The sequence below is a fragment of the Lentinula edodes genome (assembly GCF_021015755.1).
Source record: "Lentinula edodes strain Le(Bin) 0899 ss11 chromosome Unknown C8R40scaffold_65, whole genome shotgun sequence".
In the NCBI taxonomy this organism is placed as follows: domain Eukaryota; kingdom Fungi; phylum Basidiomycota; class Agaricomycetes; order Agaricales; family Omphalotaceae; genus Lentinula; species Lentinula edodes.
The window spans coordinates 30979-43984 of NW_025764371.1; the positions used below are offsets into that span (position 1 = coordinate 30979).

General features: G+C 47.6%; 3 protein-coding genes across 3 annotated transcripts; 1 reads left to right on the plus strand and 2 right to left on the minus strand.

Annotated features, from left to right (window-relative positions):
• Window positions 1-4420: 4420 nt before the first annotated feature.
• C8R40DRAFT_1241491 (uncharacterized protein) lies at window positions 4421-6326 on the minus strand (the record flags this gene model as incomplete). The annotated part of the gene is made up of 13 exons (XM_046233544.1): window positions 6207-6326; window positions 5870-6155; window positions 5801-5814; window positions 5595-5745; window positions 5269-5531; window positions 5176-5216; window positions 5110-5128; window positions 5028-5055; window positions 4951-4972; window positions 4855-4890; window positions 4757-4781; window positions 4559-4700; window positions 4421-4507 (listed from the first exon to the last, which is right to left on the minus strand). The coding sequence occupies exons 2-13, from the start codon at window positions 6005-6007 to the stop codon at window positions 4421-4423; spliced, it is 966 nt and encodes a 321-aa protein (XP_046079752.1). The 5' UTR covers window positions 6008-6155; window positions 6207-6326.
• Window positions 6327-6658: 332 nt separating this feature from the next.
• C8R40DRAFT_1061307 (uncharacterized protein) lies at window positions 6659-9117 on the plus strand (the record flags this gene model as incomplete). Its single annotated transcript, XM_046225420.1, has 13 exons — window positions 6659-6765; window positions 6825-6952; window positions 7016-7037; window positions 7172-7255; window positions 7305-7512; window positions 7541-7544; window positions 7625-7847; window positions 7904-7928; window positions 7993-8235; window positions 8300-8499; window positions 8550-8618; window positions 8685-9006; window positions 9061-9117. The coding sequence occupies 13 exons, from the start codon at window positions 6659-6661 to the stop codon at window positions 9115-9117; spliced, it is 1692 nt and encodes a 563-aa protein (XP_046079753.1).
• Window positions 9118-9380: 263 nt separating this feature from the next.
• C8R40DRAFT_813486 (acyl-CoA dehydrogenase NM domain-like protein) lies at window positions 9381-11905 on the minus strand. The gene is made up of 8 exons (XM_046236306.1): window positions 11859-11905; window positions 11424-11793; window positions 11173-11371; window positions 10989-11108; window positions 10781-10930; window positions 10204-10723; window positions 10096-10150; window positions 9381-10044 (listed from the first exon to the last, which is right to left on the minus strand). Exons 2-8 carry the CDS (start codon window positions 11563-11565, stop codon window positions 9473-9475), a joined length of 1758 nt encoding a protein of 585 aa, XP_046079754.1. The 5' UTR covers window positions 11566-11793; window positions 11859-11905; the 3' UTR covers window positions 9381-9472.
• Window positions 11906-13006: the final 1101 nt, after the last annotated feature.

Below are 13006 nucleotides of genomic sequence, written 5' to 3' on the forward strand. Positions count from 1 at the left end.
ATCGCTTCAGACTCCTCACTCCTCACCAGAAGCTGGTGCATATGCCTCATGGGCGTGTACGTGTATACCGTCTGTCCGCTACGGACCCGGACGGGACTATCCTGATCAGGCATTGACTCCACTGGGGCCAGGAGGTGAGCCGTGGTGTATCTCCTGCGCCTACGATTTTTTGCAGCGATTGCGTTAGCATCCTCGTTACTTTCCTCATCGATTTTAGCTGCTGCTTCCGCTAGGTTTGCGTTCCGAAGTATTTGGATTGCCTGGTAGTTCGGAATGTTAACCCTCGAAGGGGGAGGTTCAAATTGTACAGCTCCTGATCTGTAGTTAGATGCTCGGTACAATATACGCAGCCCCGCTTCTCCACAGAATTCCTTTTCCCTTCCATGGGTATGAGGGAGTGTCAAGTCCATGCCTCGGGCCTCCATTCCGCCGCTCGGTACTCCGAAGATCCATCGTTTATTGTAATCTTACTCTTATTGTTCTTTCTTGCTACACATACCCTTTTGTTCTAGTCCCTCCTTATTGTCTTTTACTTTACCCTGCAGGTACTACTCGTATAGCTCCTAGTAGTTAGTCTGGCGCTCCGCACCGCTGCGCCGTTCCGTAGATATAAATACTGCCTGTACGCTACTGTAGTTCCTCAGTTTAATTATCAACTTAGATCTCCCTTCTCAACTTAACTCTTCTCTAAGTCTTCAGGCTCAATGCCTTGGAGTACTCTCTACTATAACCTTAGGACTTAGACGTCCTCTGATTCGCTCCTCGTCACCGGCGATACCGCCGCTCCGACTTGGCTGCTCCTCAATTCATCCCTTCTTTACTCTCGATCTCCGGGGACTAACGGCGTAACGGCGGTGTTGTTAATAACTTCACTACTGTCCCACTCGTCTTCCGTACTTAGACACCTTGTGGCTTTGGCACGGTTACACGGTGTACATAATCTTAACAGGGAGGAGGGGAAGTATTCCCCTCGAGTTTCGGAACGATCGCCCGTAACGTGCCTCTGCCTCTAACAGTTCCAACATCCTCTCTGGGTCCAACAGGACGTTGTACAGCCAGAGAAAATCTGATCGGTTCGCGGGGGTCATCAGCCACTGCTGGGCCTTCTCTGGGAGGTCTATCTCCAGTTGAGTTCCCACTGTCAGGAACTGTACTCGTAAGTCTGAGAATTCGAGACCGTCTCCCAATATTTCGACCCCCATCGACTCCAATACCTCCCTTAGGACCATAGCTACATCCTCCGGGATACACTCCTGAATTCGAATGACGTCTTCCAGACGCAATGTCATTTCAGACAACGGTTGTACTGGGAAGTTGGTGCTGCTATGGTGTATTGCATGGGTACACTCCCAGTTGGGCGTATTCATAGCTGGGCTCTTCAGGAGACTGGAGAGTGAACTTCCTCGTCTCGGGGGAGGAAGGTTAAGGGACTGTACCGGGGGGGTTGGTAACCTCCGGGATGACGTCCGAGACTGTTCGGATACGGCAGGGGATACTCTCCTCTCTGGAAGTTTCTCCTGTCGTCGTACTGTGAGAGGGTCAGTACTCTCCCCTTGTATCCTTTCGATAGCAGCTACTTGGCCGCTGACTCTTCCACCCGCGTTCGAAGCTGACTCCATGTCTAGCTGCGGTACCGGTCCAGGGGGAGGTCCTCTCATTCCCCAGGTAGGGGAGTATGCGAAACCTCCCATGGGGCTACTGGCAGGTTGGGCATAACCCATGGAAGTATGCCTCCATTGTGGTGGTCCCATCCCAAGTTCCACTGGAGGGGGCTCCTCAACCGCCGGTTGACGTCCCTCGGGGGTCCGGACGTTGCTAGCGGTTTCATCCCCAAACGACTGTTCTGGGATGGACATCAGGCGTTGACCAGCTGCCACCGTGATAACAGTGGAGCTAGCAGCCTGGTTCAACTTTTGAGCTTGTGTCGTGTTTCCACGAGATAATGCGCTCTTTTGTTTCTTTGGTTCGATCTTGGAACTAGAAGGTCGTTCCGTTGACATCGCCGACATTTTGTCGCGACGAGTCCGTTCGGTGACGGGAGAGCTTGGTATAATGTAAGACCTGGGTCAAAATAGGTCTTAGGGTAGGTTTTGGTATATGGAGGTTTATGTTGTAGCGTGCTAGGAGCAGGCTGGAGCTCGAAGGGAGCTACGAGAACCGTGACCGAGGACGGGAATGACCTAGTAGTGGCTGGAACGACGAGATGGTGACCCTTGAGGGGGTTCCTAGGAGGTCCAGGGAGGTCCCTAGGGCGTAGGGAGGTTATGGAAGAGTGTGGGACCGTACGATATTGTGTAGTAGGAGTTGTACTCGCTAGAACGTCAATATAGGATCGAGTAGGTCGTATGTGTAAATGGGTCTCGAGGGTGTAAGCTCCCGAGAAGGGATGTGCCAGGGAGGGCAGGTCCCTGGGGGCTAGGCTTGAGGATGGACATCCTCAAGTGTGGGAGGTGGTAACGGAGAAGCAGTACGTAGTTCGACGTGAGGGGTAGCTTCGATGTTACCTAGATCGAGGTCCTGAAGCTTATAGAATAGCTAGGGAGCTCGAGGATATTTGGGGAAGTTAGCTCACCAAGGCAGTAGGCGTTGGGGAGTTTTAATATTGTTCGAGGGAGCTCGGGAACTCACTTGGATTGCTTAGACGTGAAGTAAAAGCGTGTATTGGATCGTATAGACGATCACAGAGACGATAGACAAGAGTTGAGAGAAACAGAGGTAGTGAAACAGAGAGTAAAGAGAAATCCATATGGTTAGCAGGTACAAAGGGACAGGGACTGGACCTATGCAAAAGGGTGTGTGTTCAAAATATACCAAGCTAGGGACGTTTATGCTACGATGGTGCTTATATAGGCGAAAGGAGTTGACAAGGAACCATTATAGTAAACGAGCATTCAATGGGGATGGTGTGAAGTGCGGAACCCATGAGGCTAAATTGATAGGGGATTGTCCGGCGGCATACACGAGTCGCGGAGCTGTCGCTTTAGATGGAGGTTAGCATTGGTCGGAAGGTTGGCTAGGGTTCCGTCATGGGATGGGAGGTTATTTGGGAGGTGGGAAGGAGCTGGTACGCGGTTCTGGGATGTCTAGGAGGTAACGAGGGGAGCTTTTTAGGGACAAGGCATGACAGGCAGGAGCTGGAGCATTTTCAATGGGCCCAGGAGCAGAAGGCAGTCTTGGCTGCAAAACATAAGCGTGCTTGTGCTTCACCTGCCCTAGACGGGTCAACAAAGAAGAGGCAATCAACGAAGGTCAGATCTCAATCTGGCACCTCCAAGGTTGTTGTTGGGGAGGTCCCTCGGGTTGTGTAATTGGTGTTTCTACCTGCTCGACCACCACCTCCCCCTTCGTCCCCATCCCCTCCTCATCCTTCTTGGTTTTTGCTCCTAGGATAATGTCACGAAGTGGCAGAGGCAGAGTGACTAGCGGGGCAGGAAAGCAGGGTGACTAAGCAAGGCAGTGAGGCGGAACAACTAAGCAGGCAGCGAGGTGGAGCAACTAAGCAGAGCAGAGGCAAACTGGTCCCAGATAATGACAGAGAGGTCAAGATGAGGGACTATATATACATAATCTGGTCTGTGGGAAACAGTGATGTAATACTGTACAGTTCAGGGGCAAGGAAGGTGGCGGAAGCTGGTAGAAGGAGAAGGTAGGTCAGGTGGATCAGTAATCGATGGGGGCTGACAGTGATATATGGGGACAATCATTGAAGCCATTATCTCCTTCCTTTGACGTAGGCTGGACACCTCGGAGCCAGATGTCATTGTCTGTAGTTTTCAGCTTGCTTTGGAGTTCATGGAGGCTGCTTGAGGTGTCCATGCCAAGCTCCACCTTCGATCCCTCAGTAGTCAGTAGCGTACAGTGGTTTTTCCATAACGCTGCTGAGAGAGTCCTAGGGTACTTATTAATTATTGCTTGATCTTGGCCCATTCCCAATACCCTGACGACACTCCCTTCCTCAACGCAGCCCAGCATGCCGGGAGTCTGCCACTCTCTTCAAGCAACCGACGTATATTCTCTCTTCGTCTCTTCTGCAACATCTGACCACCCAGTAATTCTATCTTCCTCAGCTCCCTAAACTAGGCTACCACAAGATATGAATGTTTCAAAACTCTACCGCCGCTGTATGCCCTTGCGATTCACATGTACCCACTTCTGTGTACTTCGAATTCTTGTTTAGAGCATTGTTAACGTCACTGAACAGCTTTCCCTCTTGTTTGCGAAAAAACGGTGATGGGGCAGAATGAACCATTCATACATCGGCCGTTCTAGAGTAACGAGTACAACTTGATGCATGATTTGGAGTACGATTTGTTTTGTTCTGATCATGGGTCATTTTGTAAACTCTCCTTCTTCCGTTTGCAAATAGGCCTTCGTGAAAGAGGGCAGAATATCGTCTATTTTTTGCGAACTAAATGTCAACTTAGATTTCATCTCTCCCTTTAGTAGTGTAAAGATTATCATCCGAGTCAGTTCTAGTTTCAACGACCCGAGAGACACTAACACCCGCCTTTTAGAGATCGTCAAAGGAGCGTATGAAGCGGGCATTAGTAGTACTTACGTTCTCGTTCGACTCGGTATGAGATGATCTAAAGTTAGATCGTCTATCGGAGCTATGGACGGCCTGGTTAGCAGATCTACTGATGTCCAGAGTTATGACGTTGGAACCAGAAGATGGATTCACAGCCGACCGAGAATTAAGGCTGATAGTCAGATCAGTATACATACAACATTCAACTTGTCAAGAAGAAACACGTACGAAACCATCATGGAGTTAGAATATGCTGGAAAGAAAAAGCATCCGGCATAATGTATAAGCTTTTTTTTTTTTGGCGAAAACCTGTCCAATGTACTTACATTTTGCGAGTAATGTGTACATCAAAATCCAGACTGCTGCAAGAATCTAGGTCAGAAGGTGTTTTGCTCTACAGGAGTGAGAATTTCAAGGCGTACAGTTGTCCGGCATGGTAACGTACTGAGCATTGGAAATGAGCACCAGATCATCATAAGAAGCTGAGTTGGGAGCTCACACAAAGCACAGTGACTACAGAAATGATGCTGTGGAAAGAACCTATGGATCTCAATCAATATTAGGCGCGGGGATAGACTAACCTCGTCAATAGACCAGTTGCTGTTCAACGAGTAAGCCAGGACAAATCCGACAATGATGGGCCTCACTCAATGTGAACGCAATCAGACGATCCAAGAGAATTGTGGTTCTGTTGGACAGTGAACGTCAATTCGCGCTTTTGGGTTTAGGGGATAACCGACCGGGCGATAGAGGTGGAGCGTTGAGAATACAGATACACACAGAGAGCCAGAGCGACACCGAGATCAACAAACGCGCCCAACGCAAAAAGAGTGGTCAAAAGCCACGACCAGTCGGCAACGTAGGTTGTTGTGCTATGAGTCTGTATCCCGAAGATAGTAAGAGCGACGCTCGCTGCAAACCGCAGTACCGCACAGATCCAGAAAAAACGTATGATCATCTTGTGTACTTTTGAAAGCCGTTGAACCCGCGTTATGAAAAAACCCTACAGAAAGCACCGTCATCAATGTTTATAATCCAAATATCACTTATGGAAAGTCATACATACTTGAACGACAATGGTGATCATGCCTTCGAAGAGAAGTGTTATGTTAATACTATCAGGGAGTTTGACGATAAGTTGTGGTTGGCCGAAGTCGGTCACTGTGACTATGTAAAGTGCGTGCAGACTGGTGACGGTGTGTCCGAGCTCGAAGCCACTACGGGGGTTGGATGAGATTTCATATTTCCGATGTCTAGTGAAGAGATGCTCACAAAACTGCAGCAACCTTTCAGATTAATTGAGTCGAGTGCAACGGGATGATCGATGGAGGGATGGCTCACCGCAGTTTTGACTAGTGGTTTATCGTTTGGAAACGCTCGGAAGAAGAAATAAGTCTGTAGTGTGATGATCCCGAAAAAATAGGTCGCAACCACATTTCCGATTTCCAAAACACCAACAGTAGAGTCCAAGTCACTCATTGTCGACAGCAGATACTTCTTTCGTCGAAAGATTTAAACCATGCAAACCACGAGGCTAAACACATTGTGTATTAATAAATGGAGAACCATTGGATACGTTGTACAACAAGAGGGAGAGGAAAAACAGCGGGGTTAACATAATGATGTACTGCAATAATAGATGAGTATGAATGAAACCAAGAGTTAAAGTTAAACGCACAGATCCCAGACCAACTCGCCCTCCGAATTCTGAAGTCATCGTGGAAATGAAAGTCCTAAGGCAGCAAGGATCATCGACCGCTGGAGTCAGTGAGAGCGTCAAATGAGTGGTGGCAAGCCCGTGACGAGAGCAAGCCTGTGATCCGGTCCTCGTTCAGTGAAGCACGTGTAACTCCGATCGGCGAAAAACCAATTCTCCGTTGATTTCCTGACTTGGTCCCAAACGGCGCGTGTTAATTCGGTAATGTATATGATTCAGTTGAGGTCTTTCACTTCCGGAAAATTCGAATGGCCTTCATTACCGACCTAGCAAAGGTATCAGACTAGGCAGTCTTCTACACATCGATTTCACTCATAATCCCGTTTAGGTCGCGACTACAGACGCGACAAATCGTCGGGCTGACTACGACTTCATCATTGTGGGAGGAGGTTAGACACATTCTGCGTAGGGCCATGGCCATACGATTTGACCACTCTACAGGTACTGCTGGCTGTGTTTTAGCGTCTAGACTATCCGAGACCAAGGCCACAAAAGTTCTCTTGCTCGAAGCAGGTGGCAGGTCCGCATATCTCTTCCGACTTTCGGGGGCCATTGACTAATGCAACGGCTGCTTAACAGCAGCAAAGCTGTACTCTTCACTCAAACTCCGGTAGCATATGGTCAACTGTTCAGGACAGAGCATGCATTCCAGATATTTACTGAACCTCAGGAGGGGTTGGGAGGTAAATCCAAATTTTGGCCTCGTGGTACGTCTTTCACCTCTTAGATGAAGCGTAAACACCCCTGCAAGTGCTGAGGTTTATGCGCAGGAAAGCTATTGGGCGGATGTACGTATGCCTACGTCTGCCATCGAAATATCATGCAACTAACTCCCCATTTCTCAGCCTCATCCATCAATGCGCAAATGTAGGGCTCGCCGCATTTTTCTACTAGCATTCACGGTCCAATCTCATTACTTGTAACAGTGCCCATTATGGATCTCCAGAGGATTACGACGAATGGGCAAACATTACCAAAGACAAAACATGGTCGTGGAATGAATTTGGTCGGTAAGTGATTCGAGGCCAGTGATTCGACATCTAACCCTCGGTCTTCCAGCTACTTTCAAAAGTTTGAACGTGTGCTAGCGGATCCATCCTATCCCCAAGTTGACACCTCGTTGCGAGGATCAGACGGGCCTGTACGAGTGGGCTACTTTAATTACAGTACCCGGTTCGGACAAGACTTTGTCAAATCGTGTCAAGCTTTGGATGTTCCATTCTGTCCAGATTTTGATAATGGAAAGGGAACACTAGGCGTAAATCGAGTAAGCAATTTCTTCGTCTTTGACGAAGATATGTATCTGCTCACATTTTACAACCTAGTTAAGTGAGTTCATCGCCTCTTTCTCCGTTCACCTGCCCTCAAATCTAGGGCAGTGACATACATCGATGAAAAAGCAACACGAGTATCGACAGAAACTTCGTATTTAACACCTCAAGTACTTGCGAGGTCCAATCTTAAGGTCGTGACTGGAGTGAAAGTCACCAAAATCTTGTTTGATACAACAACCATACAACCGAAAGCTGTCGGGGTCCAGATGCAAAGTACTCTGGGTGGGACCACATACTATGCATTTACAAACAAAGATGTTATTCTAGCGTAAGTGTATCTGCTTCTTTAACCACTTCTCCTGAACAATCTTATCGTGCTGACAGCGCCGGGGCTATCCATACTCCTCATGTACGGTGCTCGTTTCTGAAAAACACTGAAGATTGCCGGTGCTGACTGCGACCATTGCTCCCAGATCTTGATGCTCTCTGGTATCGGCCCCGCATCCCACCTTCGCGAACACGACGTAGCTGTAGTCAAAGACCTTGAAAATGTTGGCGCCCACCTGCAAGATCATCCTGTTTTCGATATCCACCTCAAAGACAAGTTGCAGCTGGCTCCTGTATTTTTAATGCGGAAAGGATTTATACAAAACTTCCGATATTTTCTGACAACACTACAATATCTTATCTTTCATACCGGCCCTCTAGCGATCAATGTAAGTTGTTTCTGTCCTCGTACCATTTCGTGAATCGTCTTCTTAGTCATTCGGTCAATTCAAGTGGGGAGAGGCGGCTGCCTTCATTCGAACCGACGATCCGAAGCTCTTTCCGCGAAATGAGTATCCAGACCGACTTTCTGATACGACGTCTGGGCCCGACAGTCCCGATATCGAAATCTTTAGCACTCCGTTGTCATATAAGGATCACGGAGGTTTCTTATTCAGCGAACACACACGGGCATTACACGTTTGCCTTCTGAGGTGATATCTCTGGTGTTTTCCTTGACAGCGAGATACTAAGTCTTCCATAGACCATCAAGCGAAGGTTTGATTCGCTTGAAGTCTTCTGACCCATGGAGTGATCCCTCCGTCGATCCCAAGTATGCAGAAATCTCTCTCATTTTCAAACACGCTGGGGTGTTGACTTTCCACGTCAAACAATCTAGGTATCTACAAGCCGACCAAGATATCGAGAGGATACTGCGAGGAATCAGGTTTGCCCTCCAGATTCAAAAAACTGAGCCTATTGCCTCGCATATCGATTTTGAGGACCCAGCATTTGATGGCAAGTTGAACGAATACAGCAATGATCAACTCAAGCAGGAGATCTCCGAGCGACTGGAAACGCTCTACCATCCAATGGGGACTTGTCGTATGTCTGCTTCCGAAGACGAGGGAGTAGTGGACAATGAACTCAGGGTGCATGGAGTCAACGGTCTGCGCATTTGCGACGCATCTGTGTTTCCTTCCATGGTTTCAGGTCACTCAGTGAGTATTCTTTGATGTTCGTGTTCGAAGTCAAACTCTGATACATCACTGCAGGCTGCGGCGGTGATAGCAACTGCAGAGAAATTGGCAGATGTTCTCCAGAACCAGTGAAGTTGTGGTCAATTAATCAACCTGAGCATGCCCTTTATCGAGTGTTTGCATAGGCTGAAGCAGTCTCATAACTGGTACATATACTGCTGCTGAAGCTCGACTCAACTCATGACATGAAGTACCTTGTGAACGAAACGGTGATTTGTTGTATAGTATGCATGATAAATCCATGAATAAAGTATTTCCATTTCCTCGTCTCCATACGAAATGTCTTTATCTACTTGTATTCACGGCGGGTAGTTTTTAAGACAAGAGTTATATACAACATACCAGCTGCACAGTGTGTGCTAAGTATATATCTAGTCATCTATCTATCTATTTATCTATAGTAACGTTTTCGTAGGTAACAGTTGTTTCAACGCCAAAACAAAATTTTTCTATATACAGTTTCCGACATCGAAGTAGGTTTTGGTGAATCACCCCGAAGTTCCTCTAATGGCTCTGAATTCCCTGAAAACTGCGGCAAACTGAGTACGAACTCATTCCAGCTCTTCCCAGACAGTATGGGAGCTGTAGCATATTCTGCCACATCCAGAAGATCTAGAAAGCGTTTCAAGTCTGGTAAAACTTTGTTCGCAGCGGCGCTTTCCAAATCAAACTGTTCAGCACGGCTCAACAGCCCGTTCTCCACATACCACGAAGAGTCGAGCTTGATAACGCCTGCTTCGTAAAGCTCTACAAGAGCAGGATCGACACCTTGATCTACGGCTGCCTCGTACGCCATCCGATGACCGATGAACTCAGCAAGAGGCCGGCAAAGAGGTAGTATCGCGTTGTTGAATTCTTCGCTACGGTGGGTCCCGCTGAGTTTAGAATACCGATCTCTTGCTTCTTTCCAGAGCCCTTGCTCGTGTTTGTATAGCAGGCAGTCAGGATACTTAGGCTCCGGAAGACAATACTTCCCTTGTAAAAGTTCAGATATAAGTCCTGTAAACGTAGCTGAATACAACAACGCATGGTAGATAGGACTTGACTTACTGATGCTGATAGCTAAGATATCGCCCTCCGCAATACAGACTCCCCTCATATCGGCCTACAATGACGATTAGCTTCTCAGGTCGGTACTTGGTAAGGTCAAATACGAACATGCCCTCGTACAATCTGGTTATAATTAAACAAGCCCTGCGCACCGCACCTCTCTTCAAGAGCAAGCAAGGTCGATTGGCAATGTTGCAGCGCAGTTGCCTTGAATATCGTCGAAATTCCGTGTCGGACATACATATGAAGGTTCCGGTCTCGGAATAACGGAATGGCGAATTTCGAGAACGCTTGCAAAACGTGTACTTGTGCCAATCCATGAAGAATTGGGAGCTGTTGCGTTCGGAATCCTATGATGGGCATCTTGCTGCCTTTTTCCGGGCCACTAACCGTTCTTCTGAGACTATACTTGCCAGCAATGTATACTCCAACAGACAAGAACGAGACAGTGCCCAATGATAGAGCCAGGCCTCCGGTGGATATCCTCCAGATGCTCTTCAAAAAGTCTCCTCGTACGTCGGTTGACTCTTCGAGAGAGCCGATAACACTTCCCGGAGGTAATCGAACACGGTCAAAGGATGTCATACTATGATCTAAAGGCTTTGAACCCGAACGTGGAGGGACCATCCTTAGAGCAGATACTTGAGCTTGAGGATTCGAGTCGACACAAATATGCTCAACTCACCTCGAGCTGACCCCTTTACACATACCTTTGCCATCGGTCAGGGAGACTACAACTGGGCGGATGCCATGGCACTTTCCGTCCACAATCAGACGTGAAAAGACTACACCTATGGTGGGCATCCCGGAAATAGTCGTAACAGGGGGCATATACCTAGAAATAAAATCCTTCGTCATATGCATGCCATACACCAGATATCAACTCGACTTACTTTGCTGCACCTGGGTGAGGAGTGTTCAGTTCGAGCGAACCATCTGGGAGAAGTGTTGCGGTAGTCTCGATTTGACGAGCATCAAGGCCATGCTCGACCTCCGTCAACATGAATTGTCCTCTGGAAACGGACGCGTTCAATCCGCAACACCCTTCAGAATACAATGACCTCTGAAGTCGCTCACATGATTTCGAATTTGAGAAGTTTTTGGATCAACGGGGCGAGGTCTGGCCGAGTAGTAAGAATCGGCCCAAGCGTCCCGAGCGCAAGATTGTAGTGGATTGTCAATATTGTTGTGGTCGCTGCGTCTATCGATGAAATGGGATCGGCGTGAAGATCCCATAGTTTGCCGTTCATTTGAAGGACGTCATCCAAGGTAAATTCTGCAAAAAGTAACAATGAACACAGAATACGGGTGGGATCTGAAATACAAACCATATGCACGCGCCACGAGAGTTGCTCTGGCGTAAGATCGCTCGATTTGCTGTTTTGTAGAGTATTGCTCTGTCGATCCATCGTCTTGGAAGAGAGGCAGCTGGAGGAGTGCTTTGGAAGGGAAGACCTTTCCTTGAGTCATTGTCGATTGGGAGATTGGGATGGTATTTTGAGAGCACTTTATAGGGAACGATGAAAGATATGTCCGGGAATTTCTTCATCGGACGACCCTCAACTCCAGCTGTCAATGTCAAGTCGCTTCTGTGGTCGCTTATGGAATGGATAGGGAAATGAAGACAAGTATTGGAGAATGTCATTGTAACGAAAATCATTTTCGGATTCCGAAGGTCAAACAGATCGGGCAGAAGAACTGGAGCATGTAGTAGCATAAGGACCATGTAAGACAGAAAGGGAGAGGAAAAATCGAGAGCGTACCAAATAATGAGCAGTTACAAAACTGTTACGAAGCGCTGGCATCCCCAAGTAGTGCTCAACGTCCAACGCCCAACTCTGATGATCGAGGACAATGTCGGGAGCATTCTTCCTGTTCAAGATTGATGGATGAAACTCTTCCTATCTGGGTTATAGGAGGTTATAGGATAAGCTTTGGTAGACTCTGATAAGAGCTGATGCACCCTGCATATATTCCACGCTTGAAAGCATATTGTCCGTAGTTAATTATAGTGAATTTACATTCGAAATGGTGCTAACTCTGACGCTTTTCGGGTGGATTGGGTGAGAAACGCGTCAAAGATGTTTCATAGACTGCTTATGTTTGGGATGAAGGCGAGCGGACGACGACCGCTACGATGTTTTTTTGAAAGTTGCCCAATGAGCTTGAGCTTGAATTCATTGGAAGCGGAGAGCCTTTGGAATACACTGTCGATTAAAATACAAGCTCGATTGGTGTAAGTTCTGCAGGAGAGGAGGCCTAGGATTTTTGAAGCTGGATAAAAAAATTTGGTCTGTCGGCGTCGCAAGCGCAGCCGACGCGTATTTGCCGATAGTCCCCTTGAATCTCGGAAAAAGTACCGTAGATGACCGGACACGAGATTCGCTACGGAAAGCGGTCGTAGCTCGCAACGCCTAACGAGAAAAACTTATAACTAGATAACTTTGAAATGTGATTCCAGGCAGAATTCACCTCCACGAACACCAAGGTGACTGGCTCGAGTGAATTTGACGCCTGGAGAATTGGTTGGTTTTGGTCGGTTTCGGCCTGTTTCGGCCTAAGGTATTGGTGCTTTTCTGGCTTTAAGTTAATATCAAGTTAATAGTATCCTCCTTGAATATTGAATCCCCATATCAATAAATATCCATTGGGCCCTTCGTCTACTTGGCGCTATCTGCACTGACGTGGTCACGGCGTGATTGTCGAGGTTTTCACTTCCTCGCCTTCATGCAATATACGAACATGCAAAAACAAAGTTCTGACGTCGTTATTGTCGTTCGAAATCCAATCTTCCTGCAACGAGACTGTCTCGACTCTCTTATCTAAGATCTGTGCAAGGCTATGTTATCTGGGGAGTACCTATCACATCAACGTCGATGTCGGTGCGGTGGCAAAAACATTGGCTGGCACG